This window comes from Typopeltis vanoorti, chromosome 1 (genome assembly GCF_054136105.1).
Source record: "Typopeltis vanoorti isolate ZY-2024b chromosome 1, IOZ_Tvanoo_1.0, whole genome shotgun sequence".
Classification (NCBI taxonomy): domain Eukaryota; kingdom Metazoa; phylum Arthropoda; class Arachnida; order Uropygi; family Thelyphonidae; genus Typopeltis; species Typopeltis vanoorti.
Genome location: NC_143549.1, coordinates 89,310,492 through 89,330,365, shown reverse-complemented (window position 1 = coordinate 89,330,365; position 19,874 = coordinate 89,310,492). Strand labels below are relative to the sequence as shown.

At 34.9% G+C, this 19,874-nt stretch overlaps 1 protein-coding gene across 2 annotated transcripts in view; it reads left to right on the top strand.

Annotated features, from left to right (window-relative positions):
• nesd (SHC binding and spindle associated nessun dorma) overlaps positions 1-19,545 on the top strand; it is a 101,916-nt gene extending 82,371 nt beyond the window's left edge. For both annotated transcript variants that reach the window (XM_090392008.1, XM_090391999.1), the window contains exons 8-9: positions 6,642-6,886; positions 19,222-19,545. In XM_090392008.1, the coding sequence (XP_090248134.1) occupies positions 6,642-6,886; positions 19,222-19,408 (432 nt within the window). In that variant the 3' untranslated portion in view covers positions 19,409-19,545. The remainder of the gene's footprint in view (positions 1-6,641; positions 6,887-19,221) is intronic.
• The last annotated feature ends 329 nt before the right edge of the window (positions 19,546-19,874 follow it).

Here is a 19,874-nt window from a genome sequence, read left to right as displayed (position 1 = left end):
TGGTGGGATTTAAATTTAAATTTGCTACATGTATTTATGAGTGACGTTTCCATGAGCTGAAAAAAAAAAACTTATCAAATATTAATTTAGATTCACTTCTTGCAGATATTCACTTCTTCCTTCATACAGATATTCATAAAATCATTACAGTTGCTGTGATGGAAAATAACATTGGTTACTGTTCCAGTAATTGCATACTAAATGTCTTAGTTTAACATAGTTTCTGATGATGATGATGCATAAATTTTCATTTCAACTACATATATACACCTGAAAGACCAGGGGATATGTAGCGCACTAGCTTTGTTATTGACATGAGTTGGGAGAAGAAATCTCTTGAATAAGTAGCTGGAGATTGTAGTTTCTGAAGATCATTTGGTGGAGAAAGACTGTTTTCAGAGACCAGAAATAGTTGAAAGAAAGGAGGAGATGATGGTTCAGTGATTTTGCAATTGCACTACGAATATATGTTGAGCAACTACTGCTCATGCATGGTGAAGCTGGCCTTTCTGATCATACCTCGAATCACTTTACATAGAATTGACTGGAAAAGCACCAGTCGTTTACATCACACCAAAACATGGTATGAACGCAAATTTAAAGAAGCCTGTGAGATTCTTATCAACCACCCCAATCTGAACAAAAATCCCAAGCATATGGAAGGCACATATTCTATCCATGGAACCTTTCTCTCTAAGCGTTAACTATAAACAGGACTGTAGATAATTCGGAATCCTAAATCTAAAATAACAATTGTAATGTTAAAAATAGGATATCATTGTTACTGAAAGAAGACTATCTATAAAAAAGAAGGTTTTTCTCATGTTATCTTAAATAGAATTTAGCTTTCATGTAGTTTCTAAATAATTAATTTGTATTTTTTTTTTCTTCTCTCACTGCAGGTCATGCCAGTAGAATAACCGGTGATCAAATCATTGTTTCTTTAGCTTACTGTGTGTGTAACTCAGCTTGTCCTTGTATATTTGTATATACTCCAGATGATGATCTTAATATGTAGATCAAAACATCGGGAAATTAAAAGAGTTATTTATAACACGGTTGTTAAAGTCCGTAATTTCTAAAATGAATGCTGATCACTGTGTAACACTGAAAGAAAAGATATGTGCACACAAGCACTACACTTGAAGCTGAAGCATGTCAACTGAGAGTAAGGACTCAATTTAGTGGGCTAAATTGGGTGTTGGGCTGAAGTATGGAGGATGAGAGCTTCCCATGTCGAGGTTAGGGTAGTTTCTTAAGACAGAAGCAGATTCAAGGAAAAGTCATTCGTATTTATATTTGTTGCAATGGAGTAGAGTGGCTTTCTTCCAGCATATTTTATGACAGGTGTCCAAAGCATGTCAGCAAGTCCTGAGTAGCTGTAGTGGTGGAAATGGATATTAGTCCTTAAGTTTAGCAATTCTGATGTTGGCTGTTCTTCCTGTTTGGCCATAGTAGGATAGTTTACAACTACAAGAGACCTGGTAAACACTTGACAGGTCTAAGGACTGTGGTTGATTTTTGGTGAAGTGGATAAGGAATGCTATTTTTTATATGGGCACAGTTCATAATACTTGCAGATAATTGGATCTCCAGTGGTAATTAAAGTTGACCTTTTCAGTTATTTTACTGTTATCAAACTATCAACCATTGAGAGCATTTCATTGATAATTTGATAGAAGCCTTTTTTAGAATAAGGCTGAATGTAGGCATGCTTCCATGTGGGCTAAATGCAGCTGAATATGAATGTAAAAACAATTTAGAATGGGTATTAGATTTGATCACAACTTTTGTGCAGTTGGTACAGTACCACTAAGTACGAAAAGACTTGTTGTTATCTAAGTTATTAAGATTCTTCTGATGTTTTATTGGTGAAATTCCCAAGGAAATAAGAGCCCTGAGGAATATCTACATTAATGGAAAATAAAAAGTTAACACTGAAAAAAAATTCACAATCCATTTACAAAAGGGGAAGTAGACTATAAGATGGCAATTTGCTTTGAAGTTCTCAATGCTTAACCCCCTATAAAATTGGAAATATCAAGTGTAACTTCACAGGTTTCTCCAAATCTTTCTGTGGAATATGTATAGAGGTGGGTGTTGTAGACAAGATCTGCTGTCGATCTTGATTTGCAAAATCGTATTCTTAAAGAAACTTGAGGATCACCTCAAGATTACATCGATCTCTATAGAGAGAGAGAGAGATGGAGACAACGTACAGAAAGAATGAGTGAAGGAAGATGTCTGAGAGAGATACAGAGATATCAACCTCAAGGGGAAGGAATAGAAGACAGCCTTTGAAAAGATGGGAAGAGACTGTAACAGGCCACTTTAGGCCTATTACTGGAAAGGAAGAAGATTAAATATATACATTTACAGTTTTTAGGCATTTCACAAAGTATGGTTTTAATGACCCCAGAGAGGTTTATTCCCACTTTTTCATCTAAAATTGTTAATTCAAATCTCATGTTTTAACAGTCCCATTCCCATTATCCCATGCTGGATTGGCTCATTTACTTGTCATAGCCAAGCCTAACCTAACTTTGCTTCTTAGAAAACCTACTCAGTTCTCTGAGGGGCAGTTAATCCTACCTGCATAGTGCATTATGGTTATCTTTAATTCACATGAAAACACAAGAAAATAATTAAACAATATTTATTTAAAGCCATATATTTCACCTGAATATTACAGGCCATCATCAGTGGCAACAATGGTTAATTACAGGGTAGAATATGAACAATGAATTTATTTAAAGCAGAGCTGCATGAGGTCATACATAAAAAAGTGCAAAGGTATAACTGAGAAAACATATTATTAATTATTCATTAACTATTTATAAAAAAAAAAACTTCAGTGACTCTGATTAGAATAAGACTCAACCTTATCTTAGAAAGTAGAAGGCACTTGTTATTGTTATTACAATTTAAGTTTGGGTGGTGAAGTAAAGCCTCAGTGCTTTCTTTAAACAAACATTCAAATTTATAGCAACACAAGTGAAATAAGCATGCTTCAAACCGTGGGATGTTATGACCAAATTTATTCTGTTCTGTGCCAAACCATATTTCTCAGATTTCCTGTTGCTAATGTAAGATTGATGTTCCTATATTCTCTTCTCTATTGAGTGTCCAGTTTGTGCAAAGCAAGAACGATAATAGTCAAAAGGAACTTGGTAGATACCAAAAAGAGCCAGAGGAGAACTTTTATCTTTGGAAGATGGAAACTGTGATAATTTGTTGATAAGAAGTAGCCACTAAATTGTATTTCTTAAGAATTCTGCAAATTGGTTCTGAGATGCCAGAAATGTATGGAATTGGGACTCATGTACTGTTTCCTTGTTATTTAAGCTAGGACTATAGAAATTAAAAAGATGTTGTGGTCCTTTCTGAGAAGCCATTGAGTTTCACATATCATTTGAAGTTTTAAGGGTTCTTACGGTAATTGTCAAAGTGTAGAACATATAATGTGAGCATGTCATTCTTAAGTTTTGATAATTTTAGTCTTCTGTGAAAGATGGTGAGCAGATTGCTGTTAAATGTAGTGTCCAGTGAAAATAAGCAGTAAACTGAAATAATTAAGCATAGGAGTAGAATATCTAAGGATAATTACTTGTATTTTTCTGTTTCCATAGTAAATTTAATTCATAGATGTAGATTGTTAGATAAAATGATAGGTAATGTTTCTTCATTATGGAGCCAGATCACAAAAACATTGTCTATATAACAAACCCAAAATGAAGGCTGAGGGTGTATGGATAAGAATAGTATGTCTTCTAAGTGTTCTAAATAGAAGTGGTATCAACCTCTCAGTTTACTGCAAACCTACCAATACAGGACGTTATTTACATTTCACTTCCTGCCACCACATTTCTCAGAAATGTAGTATTGTACACATGCTGAAAAACTGTGCCTCTCTCCTTACAACAGACCAACAAGACCTCCAGGAAGAATTATCCCTGATATTTACAACCTTATCATGAATGGATTTCCTCGAAGACTTGTCCACAAGATACTTTTCTCTGAACCCCGACAAAGACAACGAGATGATATACGTTATATTTCTACCATTGTCATTCCATACTTAGGGACAGTTTCCAATAAGATTGCTAGACTCCTTAGACCACATAAAAATAAGAGTGGCCTTTAAACTTACAGAAATGATTAGACAATTCTTAAGATCTCCAAAAGATAGCCATCCTTTCTCCAAATATGCTGGAGTTTATAACATACCCTGCTCGTGCAGCTTGAATTACATCGGCCAAACTTCATGGAGCCTTGAAATTAGACAAAAAGAACACACAGGTGACGTCAATAATAACAGAGAAGAAAAATTGGGGTTAGCTTTTCATTTCTCAAGAACAAACCATATCACAGAGGTGGGATAGAAGCACAATTCCTTACATGGAGGAGGACTTCTGCTCCTGAATTTTTAAGGAGGCCACAACAGTTGCCCGCTGTATACAAAACCTTAACAGGAACCAAGGACTAATCTTGCCCGTGATCTGGAAGAAAGACCCTTATTAGATTTCTCAACTCGCCAGAACTGAATTACAGTGCCAACTATAGAACATTCCTAAATAACAACAAGTGATATCATGCACGCTCTATGCATGTATTGTATGCGCTCTGTTCTTTGTTTAATATAATTGGAATCGGTTGATTATAGTTTGTAACAATATTTTACTTTTTAGTGCCTTACATCAGTTATGTACCCTGAAGATGCCAACAGCCTTAATTGGTGAAACTAGTTGGTATAACATAGTTGTTTATTATATGCACTTGATAAATATAATCCCATTAAAAGTCATTCCAGGTACTGTTTTTTTTTTTTTTTGATAGTTTTAAAAACTACTTTTGATTCTAGACAATTTTCTTCCATTACTAATATACACTGCTTGAAAGAAGTCATTAAACACCATTTGTGAATTTGTGAGAAACAGACAGCCATGGTGCCTACCTTAATAAGATGTAGGACCTCCTTTCACTGTGATGACTGCAGCAGTCCTACGAGGCATACTTTCCACAAGCACCTGATAGTGATCAATGGGAATTTTGGGCCATTCTTCATATAGGCATGTAGTGAGGTCCTGGACTGTTGTAGACAGATGTCCTTAACCTCACCTGATGCTTCAGTTCATCCCACAGATGTTCAGTAGGGTTGAGATTAGGGCTCTCTGGAGGTCAGTCAAGTGTGGTGACATTGACATCCACAAATCAATGCATTTACAGCCAGTGGTGAGCTATAAGGGGCTCGTGGGGGCCCTTTGTTAAATTTTTCTCAAATTTGCGAGCCCCTCGTTCTTCTTGTTTACTTTTTTTTTTCAAAAAAAAATTATTTTTTTTTTAAACATATTAAGCGACAAACTCATACTGTAACTTAACAAAAATCAGTCTATTTGGCAGTGTATAGATTATTTGGAATTATTGTTTCAACTCCTCTATAATGAATGCGCCCAAGTTTGAAAATAAAATAAGCACATGCGCTATCTTTACCCTTCTCCCTTCTGGTAGCCAAATCCTATGGTAAAACTAGTAGCCAATCAAATGTTTTATAAAAAGATTATAAAAGATTTCATTCTTATTATATTTTGATAGTTAAAAATGTTTTTCTTATTTAAGATAAATTAACACAGTTGAATGTGTGCAAATATTTCATGTTTAGATCATGAAATATTTGTTTAAAAATGATAGCCTTTAGAGGTTGATTGTCCTTTCATACTTTTTGATTGGAATTTGTACATCAAGCTGTATTAATAAAAGTTTTTGTGTGAAATACTGCTTTTTTTGCTTGATGATGTGAGCCCTTTGTTAAAATTTTCATAGCTCACCACTGGTTACAGCACCAGCCTTATGACATGGTGCATTTTCTTGCTTCTAGAATATGAAAGAGACAATGATCGGTTCCATAGAAATGCCATAAAGCAGGAAGCATTGCATTGTCCATAATGTTCAGATACCTCTTTGAGTTCAGTCTTATTTGCACCAAAAACAGAGGTCCAAAGCCAAACTAGGACTAAACCATCAATCATACCACCACCTCTAAATTTCATAGTTGGGGATTACACACTCTGGTAAGACACATTCACTAGGCATCTGCCAAATCCACATCCATCTACTCAGTAGAGGATGTAGAAATGTGTATGGTGGAACATGGAAGCTCAGAAAGCTCCATAACATAGCTTATGAGCCTGAGTTCTATGAATGTTTTTGTGTAGACTCATGTTCCAGTCGATGAATGGTGGTTTGTATATATTATCCTTCGTAGCACCCTGTGGTCACATTTGGTGAGTGTAGTGGGTTTTCCACTGTGGGTAGTACTTGACTCCCTGCTCTTCTATGTCAGTATAATATTACTGATTATTGATGTGGGATGGCCCAATTTGTCAACAGTTTGCTGAAAAGATAGGCCTTCAACATGGCATCCTATCACACTGCATCTTTCAGAGTTCATCAGTTCCCTTCTCACAGCCATTTCACTCGGACACAGTTGCACTGACTTTGGGTGCATCTTATTCCTCCAATTTATACTAGCTACAAACATGTGATTTGTTGTATGACATGATGCACCTTGTCCATGGGGATGTCTGTTGACTTCTTTCTAAGCAGTATGTGTAATTTTTTTTTTATCTTATTTTCTTTATTAGGTGAATGGCATTCATTTAAGATCAACAAGCAACCTTTATATCACATCTTCATCCATATCAGACTGTACAGGAAGTGGCATATATGTTGAAAAGGACCTTGAGGCAACTAAAGAAGCTACTGTACTTTCCCTTGAAGACAGCATGATCTCAAGAAATAGTGGTTATGGAATAGTTGTTAGAGATGCACTTGAAGCTTCTTCAGAAAATTATGCAGATGGAAAGAGCTCATTCCAAAAAATAAATAGGTAATTTTCTTTAATCTGGTTATTCATTTAAATGTAAAAGTACTAGAATATTTTAATTATTATTACTCTAATTTGGGATGGCTTAAGGATCAAACCTTAATAACTGGGATGAGACCTCCACATAACCTTTTAAGGAATGTGGAGATGTGATTGGACATTAAGTTAGTGAAGGGCTACTGATTTGGTGTTCCATCCTGTCTTCATTACTCCCTTAAGTCGGAATATGCTTGTATACTAAAAGAATGAGGGTGAGCTTTCAATTTGGGATTTAGCTAACCAATATTTTTATGGATTGGAACCAAAACAAAATGATACTACAATATGATCAAATTTCAAGCCAGCTAGACTGTCATCTATTTAAACAAGGCTCTCACTAATTTCCTCACAGAAACAGAGCTACTAGAACCCCAAATAACATCAGCAGAAATCAAGATAGACTCCATCAATATAGGAAGTATCAGTGGAAAACGATTTTCTTATATCGATGGAAAAGGATTTTCTTATGGATACCTCACGGGTTTCACCTGTGAGTTATCCATAAGAAAATCCTTTATAGTTATGGATACCTCACAGGTGAAACCTGTGAGGTATCCATAACTATAAAGTAACACATATGCCAAAATAAATAACTTTTTTATCATAAATATTTTGTCTTATGTATCATAAGACATCATCAATACAATTTTTGAGCAACAATATGAATTGAATTGAAAAACTGTGTGCATGCTTAGATTGCACATGCTTAAATATACATATATTTCATACAAAACATTGAAAAGAACACCAGTGATCTGTTTAGTATTGAAGCTAATAGACTACATTTCGAAATAGCAAAGTAATCTCTGATACCCAACCATCAGAATTAAAAGCCGTGAATTCCTTAAAACAAAATAAAAACATAGTTATCGCCAAGGCTAACAAAGGTAATACAACTGTAGTCCTAAATGCTAAATCATACAATTGAAAAATGAATTTACTGCTTCGTGATCGCAATACATACATACATACTCTCAGCTTAATAATAATCCTACCAAAACTTTTAGAGGGCACATAGCACTTTTGATATGTGCCCTCTAAACTTCAACTCTCTATCCACCAACACTCCCAAATCTCTCGCTTGGTTCAATTTCGTGGAGTACAGTTCCATCAATGTGGTATACAGCTGGTAATCTTTTGGCTCTAAAATGCATAACCTCACACTATATCATTAATGTAGAAATTAAACAGTAACAGCCCAAGAACAGAGCCCTATATCATGCCATTTGTCACAGGCCTTCTTCTGGACTCTACTCTTGAATAAACTACTTGGATATCTCTCCATCAACCACCTTTTAATTCACCTCACCAACCCTTAATTCATATCCATGTGATGCAGTTTATTGATTAAAATTCCATGTGATATATATCCTTTCAAAGGCTTTTGCAAAAGTATAACTGTAAACCCATTATCCAGCTCTGCTCTCACCATATTATAAAATGTACTAAACATACTAAAACGACCTGCCTTTTACAAAATCCATGTTTTCTCCCATATCTTCCTGATAATGGCCTGTAATAGGCCATCAGTGGCTACAATAGTTAATTACAAAATGGAATGCAAACAATGGATGGTTTGAAAATGTAAGAGCCACTTGATGTTATGCATAAAACAACACAATTGTATAACTGAGGAAATATTGCAATACTGTTAATTCATTAGCTCTTAAAAATAAAATGAAATAATCAAAATGAAAATTATTGATGTGTGATTAAAATAAGACTTTCCCATATCTTAGATAGAGAGGCAGTCATTCCGATTTAAGTTCGGATGCTGAAGTAAAGCCTCAGTGCTTTCTTTGAACAAATGTTCAAATTTATACCAATGATGAAGTAGCTGGTTTCAGTCTTTGTCTATTCTGTGCTGTACAAAGACATATTTTTCAAATTTACTGTTGCTAATGTAAGACCAGTTCTCTCAATTCTCTTTCCCACAGAGCATCCAGTTTGTCCAAAGTAAGAATGATGGTAGTCACATGGAACTTGGTAGACACCAGGGAGAGCTAGAGAAGACCATTTATCTTTTGAATATGGAAACGATGCTGATAATTTGTTGATAGGAAGAAAAGTAGTCACTAAATTGTATTTCTTAAGAATTCTGGACATGGGTTCTTAGATGCCACAAATGTAAGAAATTGGAACTCAATGTACTATTTCTTTGTTATTTGAGCTAGGATTATAGGAATTAAAAAGCTGTTGTCCTTTCTGAGAAGCCATTGTGTTTCATATATCATTTGATGTTTAAGAGTTCCTGCTATAATAGTTGAGGTGTAGAACAAATAGTATGGGCATATTGCAAGAAAGTTTTTATAATTCCAGTCTTCTGTGATGAATGGTTAGCTTATTGCTGTTGAATGTAACGTCCAGTGAAAGTAGGTTTTCGATAAATGGAAATAATTAATTTACCTAATGGTGAACAGAGGAGTAGAATATCTAAAAAAGGATAATTTGTTGTTTTTTTCCATTTCCATAGTAAATTTATTCCTGGATGTAGGTTTTTTTATATTCGATAAAAAAAAGTAGGCAATGTGTCTTCATTATGGGGCCAGATAGCCAAAACATCCTCTATATCAGGGGTGTTCAACCCGTCGATCGCGGAGCGATTTTTGGTCGATCTCTTGTGTATTCTTCCTTACTTACAAATTTAATTAAAACTGAAAACATAATATTTTATTTATCATTATTTTGTATTATTTTTAATTCGCTTTAAGTGTATTGCTATTGTTTATTTATTTTTCGTTAAAATTGTCAAATCAGTAATTATAAGTCTGGGTAAATGAATTAATTTGGATCAGTGGAAGTCAAACAGTGAGCCGAGTAAATACGATTATATATGCAAAGTGTAAAAACTCGATTGTAGCTTAAATATTAAATATTCCAAAGCACATTACATCGATTTTTTACTTAGGTTAAGTCCCATGTGAATATTGTAAAAAAAATAAACTTTGTTTGCCTATATAGTTTGTTTGTCGGTATAGTTTGTATTAGATGTTTTTGTAAATAACTCTTTTGAAGCTAACTGTATATACTGCTTTAATAAGAATATGTTAGAGTGTTAAAAACAAAGGCAATGTCTTTCTAATGCCGCTATGTACAGCTTCGGCGACAAAAACTTTTTCTGACTGACTTCGGAGATGTTTACACTTAGAACCTGCAAGCCTAACTTATATGTATGAGAAAGGTTTGCAAGCTCTAAGTGTAAACATCTCCGAAGTCAGTCAGAAAAAGTTCAAACAACTTTCTGATGGCCGGCAACTTACAATCAAAAGAAAGCAGAGGAGAACAAAAGGCATGCCAAACTTGAAAATTAAGATGAAAGACTCATACCGATTCTTTGGGGGGGTTGCCAAACTTCATGCGAGGTCTCAGAGGAGGCCTAATAAAAAGGGACTGAAGCAAGCAGAAGGGATCCCGGTTCCAGAATTGCTGTCAGAAAGGAGGCCGCCCAGTCCAGAGTTGCCGTCAGAGACCCTGCCCGGATCTACATTGCTTGAGATAGAAGTTTCCCACTTCCAGAATCTCGGTTCGAGACGTTGCTAGAGAGAGAGACTACTTCTAGGCCGCAGACAAGGTTTCAAATTGCCAAAAGAGTTCCAATTACCGGAGAAAAGTTTCCAGGTCAGGTTAATGTCAGACATTCACCAGTGTGTTGCATTTTCATTACAATTTGATGAATCAAACGACTTCACTGATATTGCTCAGTTAATGGTATTTATTTGCATGGTATTTCAAGATTATTCAAGTAAAGAACTTTTGAAAATTATACCATTATTGGGAAGGACTAAGGGAGAAGACATTTTTTCGGCATTTGATGAATTTGTTAAACAACACAAACTTCCGCTTTTTAAACTTGTGTCTATTACTACTGATGGTGCTCCTGCAATGATAGGTAATAAATCAGACTTCATTTCATTATGTAAAAACGATGACAAATATCCAGATTTTTTAACGTACCACTGTATTATTCACCAGCAAGTACTGTGTAGTAAAAGATTAAACACAAAAGATGTTTTGGATATTACATTTAAAATTGAATTCTATTCGAGGAAAAGCCCTGCAATGGCAGTTATTTAAATTACAGGCAGAAGATGATAGGGAACTTCTGTTGTACAATAATGTTCACTGGCTCAGCGGAAGTCAATTTTTAGAAAGATTTCTTATATTAATTAAAGATATAAAAAATTTTCTTGATGAAAAAGGAGATATTTAACCACAATTGAGTGATAAAAGATGGTTGTTACACTTATCATTTTTAGTAGATTTCTGTACGAAATTAAGCAATTTAAATTTAGAGTTACAAGGTGGAGATAAAAATTTAATTGACATGTTAAGTTCAATAAAAACTATCCAAACAATACTTACTTTTATTAAAGAAAAATATAAATGACTGCGAATTTAGACATCTCCCATATTTATTAAAATATTTGAACAAAATCAAGAAATGCTTCACTATGATTTAAAAGAATTTATTCGTGAAATAGAATTAGTTGAGGAAGAAATAAATTCAAGATTTAAAGATTTTAATAAAACTGAAATTGATTGTATCTTTTATCAATAATCCATTTCAAGAAAACTTGAACATCACAGAAATTTCAAATAAAATTAGTGGGCTGTTTGATATAAACCAAGCTGAAGTAGAACTTGAGATAATAAACATTCAGAATAGTTTACATTTAAAATCAATAAACAATGAAGTCATTTGGAAGTATGCACATGAAAAATTCCCAATATTAACTGATATTGCACGAAAATATTTATAATTATAACTTTTTTTTTTTTAATCAGCTAGTATTTCCTGTACCTTGTGAGTTTGTAATCAATCTGTCGTTTTTTCTAACTGTGGTTTTCCGAAATAGAGAAATAAATATTTTATTCCAATATACTTGTTTGTTTTTTTGTTATATTAAGATAATTAAAAGTGATAAATAAATTTTTAAATAAAGTTTTTAGTTGTGTATTTTTTTTTAGTCGTTTATTTGTGTGTGATCAGATATCAGGTTGGGGGAACATGATCTATATGAGAGTAGATCGCCAAATAACTTTTTATAGAAAAGTAGCTCACGTAGTAAAAAAGGTTGAACACCACTGCTCTATACACCTTCATTTTATCCATACACCTTCATGAAAACTGAAGGTGTATGGATAAAAAGAGGATGTCTTCTAAAGTTTCTAAATAAACATTAGTGAGAGAGAGTGTACTTCCCATTGCAGTTCCTTCAACTTGACTGTAAACTTTATTCTGACAAATAAAATATCCAGAGTGCATAACAAAGTCAAATAGTTGCACTATATCCTGTGGAAATGCTTCTGAAAGTAGACGTAGTGTATCCTCAAGAGGGATATTTGTGAAGAGAGATTCTATATTAAAGCTATCCATTATATTAGCTGGTTGTATGGAAACTTGATTTAGAAAATCAGAAGAGTTTTTAATAAAGGAGCTTAAGTTACTAATCTGAGGTTTCAATAGGTGTGCTAAAAATGATGGCCTGTTATATTCAGGCTGAAATATATGGCCGTAAATAAATAATATTACTTATCCCTTTTTTTTCATGTTAATTGATGAACCTCTCATGCCACAGTATCTCTTAAACAATAATAACACACTACCAAGCAGAGATAAGGGAGTTATCATTACTCTTTATAATGCCCTGATATGACCATATCTGGATTACTGTGCTCAGATCTGGTTGCCTGTGTTTTTTGGAGAATGAGGATGTGTCGAGAGGATCCAGAAACGAGTGACCAAGGTAGTGAGTGGTCTGTGGAATGTTTCCTTTGAGGATAAAGTGAGGGTGAGTGGATTGCAAAAGTTGGTTACTAGGCAATGGGGGGGGGTGAGTAAAACATTTAAGTTACTTAAAGACTTATGGCAGTGTTTCTCAATGTTTTTTGGATCATGCCCCACCTCCATGTCTCAAAGATTTTGATGCTGCCCCCCTCTAGCATAATAGTCAGCCAAGTTCTGAAAAAGTATAATATAAATATGTGCATGTACATTTTCTAATTTCCCCCCCAAAATATTCAAATTGCCCCACGTTGAGAAACACTATAGGGAAACTTGATTTAGAAAATCAGAAGAGTTTTTAATAAATGAGCTTAAGTTACTAATCTGAGGTTTCAATAGGTGTGCTAAAAATGATGGCCTTGTTGGCCGAGTGGTAAGTGTGTCCGCTCTCCAGCCAAGAGGCTGCGGGTTCGAATCCCGCCGTGGGATTCGAACTTTGTGTGGAAAGGGAATCTGTGACCCTACCACTTATTCTAGCAGAAGACATCATTACCAAAACCATGTGAGGCACGGCAGTGACTATACGGCGTCTACAGACGTCAAGTATGAATTTAAAAAAAAAAAAAGAGAGAGAGAAACACTTATGGGATTGATGCAGGGAAAATGTTTTGCTACTTAGCTGGGGGGGGGGGGAGTAAAAAGATCATGCCTGGAAGTTGGACAAGAGTGTACTTAGCTAGGGCATGAGGACTCGATTTTTTGCTTGGAGAGTGGTGATTGAATGGTATGGGTTGCTTGAGTCAGTTGAGTGCTTTGTCTGTTAATGGTGTCATGGAGAGGTATGATGGATATTATATTGATAGTGGGCCTCCCACGATGAGTGGCGCCAATGTATAATAGTAATGGTTAATATGAAAAAGTAGACTATTGCAGTACTTGCGGTGGTCCTTACTCAGTCATTTGATAATGTCTGGCATCCTTTCTACTCCACATCTACCAGCAATCTGTATTGGGCAAAAGGCAGAGCTGCTATTCATTATTAAAGGAGCCTATGCCAATACAACTACCTGCCTCTTAGTTAATGGGTTCCTATCAGACCCAGTCAAAATTTAAAAGAAGTCAAGTAAGGTTGTCCTCTTAATCCTTTGTATTGGTTCTTGAACTTGACAATTCATGTGTTGTGCAAGGGATAACACTTCCCTTGACTATAAAAGAAAATAAGATATTAGCATTTGGAGACAATGTACGAGGGTGGTCTGCAATGTTCTCGGCCTCGACCATAGGTGGTAACATTATTGGCATGATTCTTTTTTTTTTTTTTTTTTTTTTTTTATATATATATATATAAGTTGGTACATCTGTCATAAGCATCCATATGAAATTGCAAGTCATTCTATCAAGTAGTTTGTTTTATACAGCTGTCTGAAGCAAAAGTGTTGTCTGTATCCCTTGAAATAGATAAAGTTGAGTATCGTGCAGTTATAAAATTCTTTGTAAAAGAAGGTTTAACACCAAAAGAAATTCATTCGAAGTTCATAAAAGTTTATGGGCACTCTTCTCCTTCGTTTTTGACAATTAAGAAATGGGCTGCCAAGTTTAAACATGGCTGTACCAGCCTTGAAGATGATCCACATGAAGGACTTCCAAAAAGTGTAACAACACCAGAAATCATTGATCAGGTGCACAGTATTGTATTGGATGACCAGTGAGTCAAATTGCATGAAATTTGATAATACTCTAGGTATTTCAAAAGAACATGTAGGATATATTTTGGGTGAGAAATTGCAAATGAAAAGCTTTGTGCAAGATGGGTGCCGCGATGGCTCACAGCAGATCAAAAATGCACTTGTTTGAAGATCTCTGAACAGTGCTTGGAGCATTTTAACAAGAATAAAACTGATTTTCTGCATCGATTTATTACTACGAATAAACCTTGGATTCACCATTACACACCAGAATCCAAACAGCAGTGAAAACTGTGGACAGAAGCCGGTTGTTCAGCCCCAAAGAAGACAAAGTCGGTTCCATCAGCAGGAATGGTCATGGCATCGGTGTTTTGGGATGCTAAAGGCATTTTGTTTATTAATTATCTTGAAAAGGGTAAAACAATAACCAGGGAGTATTATTCTGATCTTTTAACCAAACTAGACAAAATATTCATGAGAAAAGACTCGGCTTGCAGAAGAAAAAAATCATCTTTCATCAGGACAATGCATCTACCCACAAAGGTGTTTTGACAATGGGAAAATTAAGGGATCTGCACTTGAGTATTGTTGGAACATTCAAATTATTCCCCAGATTTGGCTCCTTCTGACTTCTATCTCTTCCCAAAACTAAACCTCTTCCTCTCTGGTCAGCATTTTTCTTCAAATAGAGGTGATTGCAGCTGTAGATGGGCATTTTGCAGATCTTCTTTGACTACATGATAGAAAAGCCTCAGCTCTTTTTTATCATCTCTCATGCTTTTTTTTTTCTTTCTCCTAATACTATCAGGCTCTCTTGCATCCCTATACTAACTATTTTATATGTATGATGAACAACCCTTTCCTTTTTTTTCACCTCAATAAAAGTCGAAACTGGCCTGCATAGTGGCCGGTCTCATAATGCATAGCATTATACACTTTGGATGTGTGCTTTGCATCATAGAATACTAAGCCAATTATTGTGAAGTAATTAGCCTTTTTATAAAGTAGCCTAGCTGTGAAGATACTTCACAAGGAAGTATAAAGTGAGGCATATCTTTGAGAGTATCTTCCAAACTATATTTTTGCAAGGAAAAACAGTCTGTGAAGGAATTAAATTAATTACACCAGTTTACTGTCTTCTGGTTGAAAATAAACTTTATTACATTCACTGGAGGCTGCCATGATCAAATAACTAGATAGTGAATGAGATATTTTAAAATGAAATAAATGTGTAAATTATGCAAAAAAAATGAGGCCATATATTTTGAATGTATTTAGAAAACAAGGCTGAAAATTCACTTACAATGTCTCTGATAACTTGCCTGTGGTGAGTGGATTTCTGGAACCCTGGTCATAGATGTGTCGAACAGTTACGGAAATTGCCTGAAAGTAATGTCTTTTTTTTTTTTCTAGTAGTATGGCATGAATCAAAAAACCATGGAAAGATTACGTTTTTACATAATGGGCGAGGCTATAACATCATCAAATTATTTATGCACTCTCTGAAGTGTATAGGATTAGGTGATCATACTACATGATTATATTTGCATTTATTTATTTATTATTTATATAAAACAACTCTGCTCTTACACATTCCTAAATCTAATAATGTTAGATTCTTTTGTTTAGTATTTTCATTTTTAATATGATTTTGACTGACACTGTTTACTCTTTCAATTTTCCTCTGAAGTCTCATCTGTTATCTGCAGTCTTTTCAGCAGTTTTCTTCCAAATTCATCTATTTATCAAGGCAGTGATACAAGAAATGAAAGGATTGTATAAGCACGTCTAAGCCTTTCTTCTCCTAGAAAGGCTTAGACGTGCTTATACATGGTTATACATACTTATTAAATTACTTAAGGAATTTACAATGTACAAATGATATAAATTAAAATTAAACTTGAATCTATATTCCAATATTTCGGCAATGTCATGTTGCCATTTTCACAGGAACTTAAAATAAAGGCACGTGCATGCAGGCACTACACACAGTAACTGAGGGCGAAGCAGGAAGCTGTTGTTTCTCCTAAAAGTCCTGATGGTGCCCCCTAACAGACTATGTATGTATTCTCAGCCGTTGGGCAGAAGGTCTTCTGATGTAAGTCTCCCAAATTTGGAGCAGTCTCATGCAACCAAATTTGTTGAAGTTTGGCATGTTTCTTAGGGCCGAGGCTGATTCCATGAATAGCCTTTCAAATTTGAATTTACTATGGTGTATTACTGTGGCTTTCTTCCACCATATTCTGTGGCGAATATCCAGAGCATGGTCTGCAAGACCAGAGTGACTGTACTGGTGAAAACGGATGTAGTCCTTGTGTTCTGAAATTCTGATGTTCGCTGTCCTGCCTGTTTGGCCAAAGTAGGACAGCTTACAGCTGCAAGAGACCTAGTATGCACCAAGTAGGTCTAAGGGAAGTAGTTGGTCTTTAGTGGAGCGGATAAGGGACGCCATTTTATATGGTCTGTAACAAGAGGTCAAGTTATGTTTTTTTTTTGGATTTTGGTAATTTTTTCCAAGGTGCCTCGGTGATGGATTCAGAATAATCCTTGTTGTGAAGGAGGGGGGGGGGGTTAACTGGTGTCAATATTTTTTGGGGGGTTAGCCATTGGCTGACATATTGACACCAGTTAACCTCCCCCCCCTTCACAACAAGAATTATTCTGAATCCATCACCGAGGCACCTTGGAAAAAATTACCAAAATCCTAAAAAAAAACATAACTTGACCTCTTGTTACAGACCATATAAAAAATTGGCATCCCTTATCTGCTCCACTAAAGATCAACCACCTCCCTTAGACCTACCTGGTGCATACCAGGTCTCTTTAAGCTGTAAGCTGTCCTACTTTGGCCAAACAGGCAGGACAGCGAACATCAGAATTTCAGAACACAAGGACTACATCCATTTTCACCAGTATAGTCACTCTGGTCTTGCATACCATGCTCTGGATACTCGCCACAGAATACGGTGGAAGAAAGCCACAGTAATACACCATAGTAAATTCAAATTTGAAAGGCTATTCATGGAATCAGCCTCGGCCCTAAGAAACATGCCAAACTTCAACAAATTTGGTTGCATGAGACTGCTCCAAATTTGGGAGACTTACATCAGAAGACCTTCTGCCCAACGGCTGAGAATACATACATAGTCTGTTAGGGGGCACCATCAGGACTTTTAGGAGAAACAACAGCTTCCTGCTTCGCCCTCAGTTACTGTGTGTAGTGCCTGCATGCACGTGCCTTTATTTTAAGTTCCTGTGAAAATGGCAACATGACGTTGCCGAAATATTGGAATATAGATTAAATTTTAATTTTTTATTATTATTATTATTATTATTATTATTACGGGCAACTCCAAGGAGTCGACAGACTCATTGAGGGAGGCCCTAACATCATGTCAAGAACAACTATTCGACATTCACACAATATTTATCATACCTCGCCTTGAACTCATACACGGTCATAGCACCCACAACAGACTCTGACAGCTTATTCCACTCATTCACCACTCTCCAAGTAAAAAATCTAGTTCTAACACCCCTGCTAACCACATTCTTGCCCGGCTTCCGTGTATGGCCCCTAGTCCTCCCACCACTAGTCCTGTTATGAAAAATATCTTCTGGATTAATCTTATAGAAACCCTTCAGTAATTTGAATGTCTCAATCATATCACCCCTTTTCCGCCTCTCGACCAAATTTTGCAACCCATAAATCTTCAACCTGTTCTCATAAGGTTCATTCCACAGACATGCTATCATCTTGGTCACTCTTCTCTGGATCCTCTCATTTATATCAATTTATATCATTTGTACATTGTAAATTCCTTAGGTAATTTAATAAGCATGTATAACCAATGTCTAAGCCTTTCTAGGAGAAGAAAGCGTGATGTTGTTGAAATATTGGAATATAGATTAAAGTTTAATTTTAATTTATATCATTTGTACGTTGCAAATTCCTTAAGTAATTTAATATGCATCCAAACTTTCTGCAAAGCAAACACAAAAACTAACAAAAAAATAAAATAAAAGACAACATAATAACTTGCTTACCTTTTCAAAATAGCAGCTACTTCCTGGAAAAGGTACGGTTGTCTTTCAGAACTCTAAACTTGATATTATGTGAGTAAAACGTAATTAATATTGTCAAAACACATTTTTTTGGTGGGGGGGGGGGGGAATCTTCCATTTGTACTTTCAGTGGTAGATAAGTTTCATCAGCTGGCTACCAGCCTTGTTTATTGCTTAGAGTGGTTTGAAAAATAAAAAACTACTTAGTCTCTAGAGCAGGACTCCCAGATTATTTAATCCATAGTTACCCACAGTACTAATGTGCTCCAGTATTACAATCTTGAATAGGTGGGAATAGCAAATAAAAATATTACAATACTTAACAGAGTTTATTTGACCTTATCTCCTTATTTTTTTTAATGTACTTTATTATAATTTCTTGATGTGTATCATTTATTTGATACTGTTGACATCCTATCCCATTCCTTAAAAATGTTTATTATCTATACATTGCTAAAGTTTAAATAGAAATAATTTATTCTGACTTGTATAATGATAAATTAAAAATCTGGCACAGCAAAATGACTCTCTGTGTGTGCGTGTGTTTGTGTTTTAAAATATGCAGAGGAAGAGAGAAAAATAGTTGTCATATAGGTCTTCTCTGCATAGTATTTTTATTTTATTTTTATCTTAAAGGGAAATTCAAGTTCACTGGGACTTTGCCCTATTTTCTTCTGTTGGTGAAACATTTTGCATTTTTATTATATGTGTAATATCATAACCACACATGTGGTATAGTCTTTGGTTGTTATTAGTTTGTAATTAAATTTAATAGTAAATTTGATTTTTTTCCCCTTCTCTTTATCAACATCTCTTATTTCTAGTATTTCTTGGCTAAGCATGTGTTTGAAAGAATCATCCTTGGAGAATAATGGACAAGGAGAATATGGTATTGCTTTTATTAATGAAGTTCTGGAAACATCAACATCTGGTGATATTGTTGCAACAGAATTCTGCACTGATCATACATATTTTGCTTCTGGAGACCAAGGAAAACAACATATAATATAAATAAAATAAATATATTAATTGAGATGGTGTAATGAATATTATGAAGTAATTGACTGTATGATAAGTGCTTTGTGTTTGTTTTTCATAATGTATATAGTTCTAAATTTTTATGTAATTAAAATTTGCTGCACTTCAAATTTTTTGTTGCATATACTTTTCCATGTATCTGTTTATTTAAATCAGTAGAGATAATAACTGTAAATATATGCATCTAATTTAACAAATCATGTTTGTTAAAGATGAAACTAACAAACATTTCAATTTATTCCATAGTCAGACTACAGTTCCCATTTTTCAGATCTAAATACTTGTGATCTTATTACAGAAATTATCCTTGTTGGAAGGGAGATCATCATTCCACTCGTTGTTCAAATTTCCCATCTTATATCCAAGTCATGGTTTTCAAAAAAAGTGTGCTAGAGTAGTTCAAGAAAAGAAGAGCAGCTTATCGTTAATTGGCTTGAGA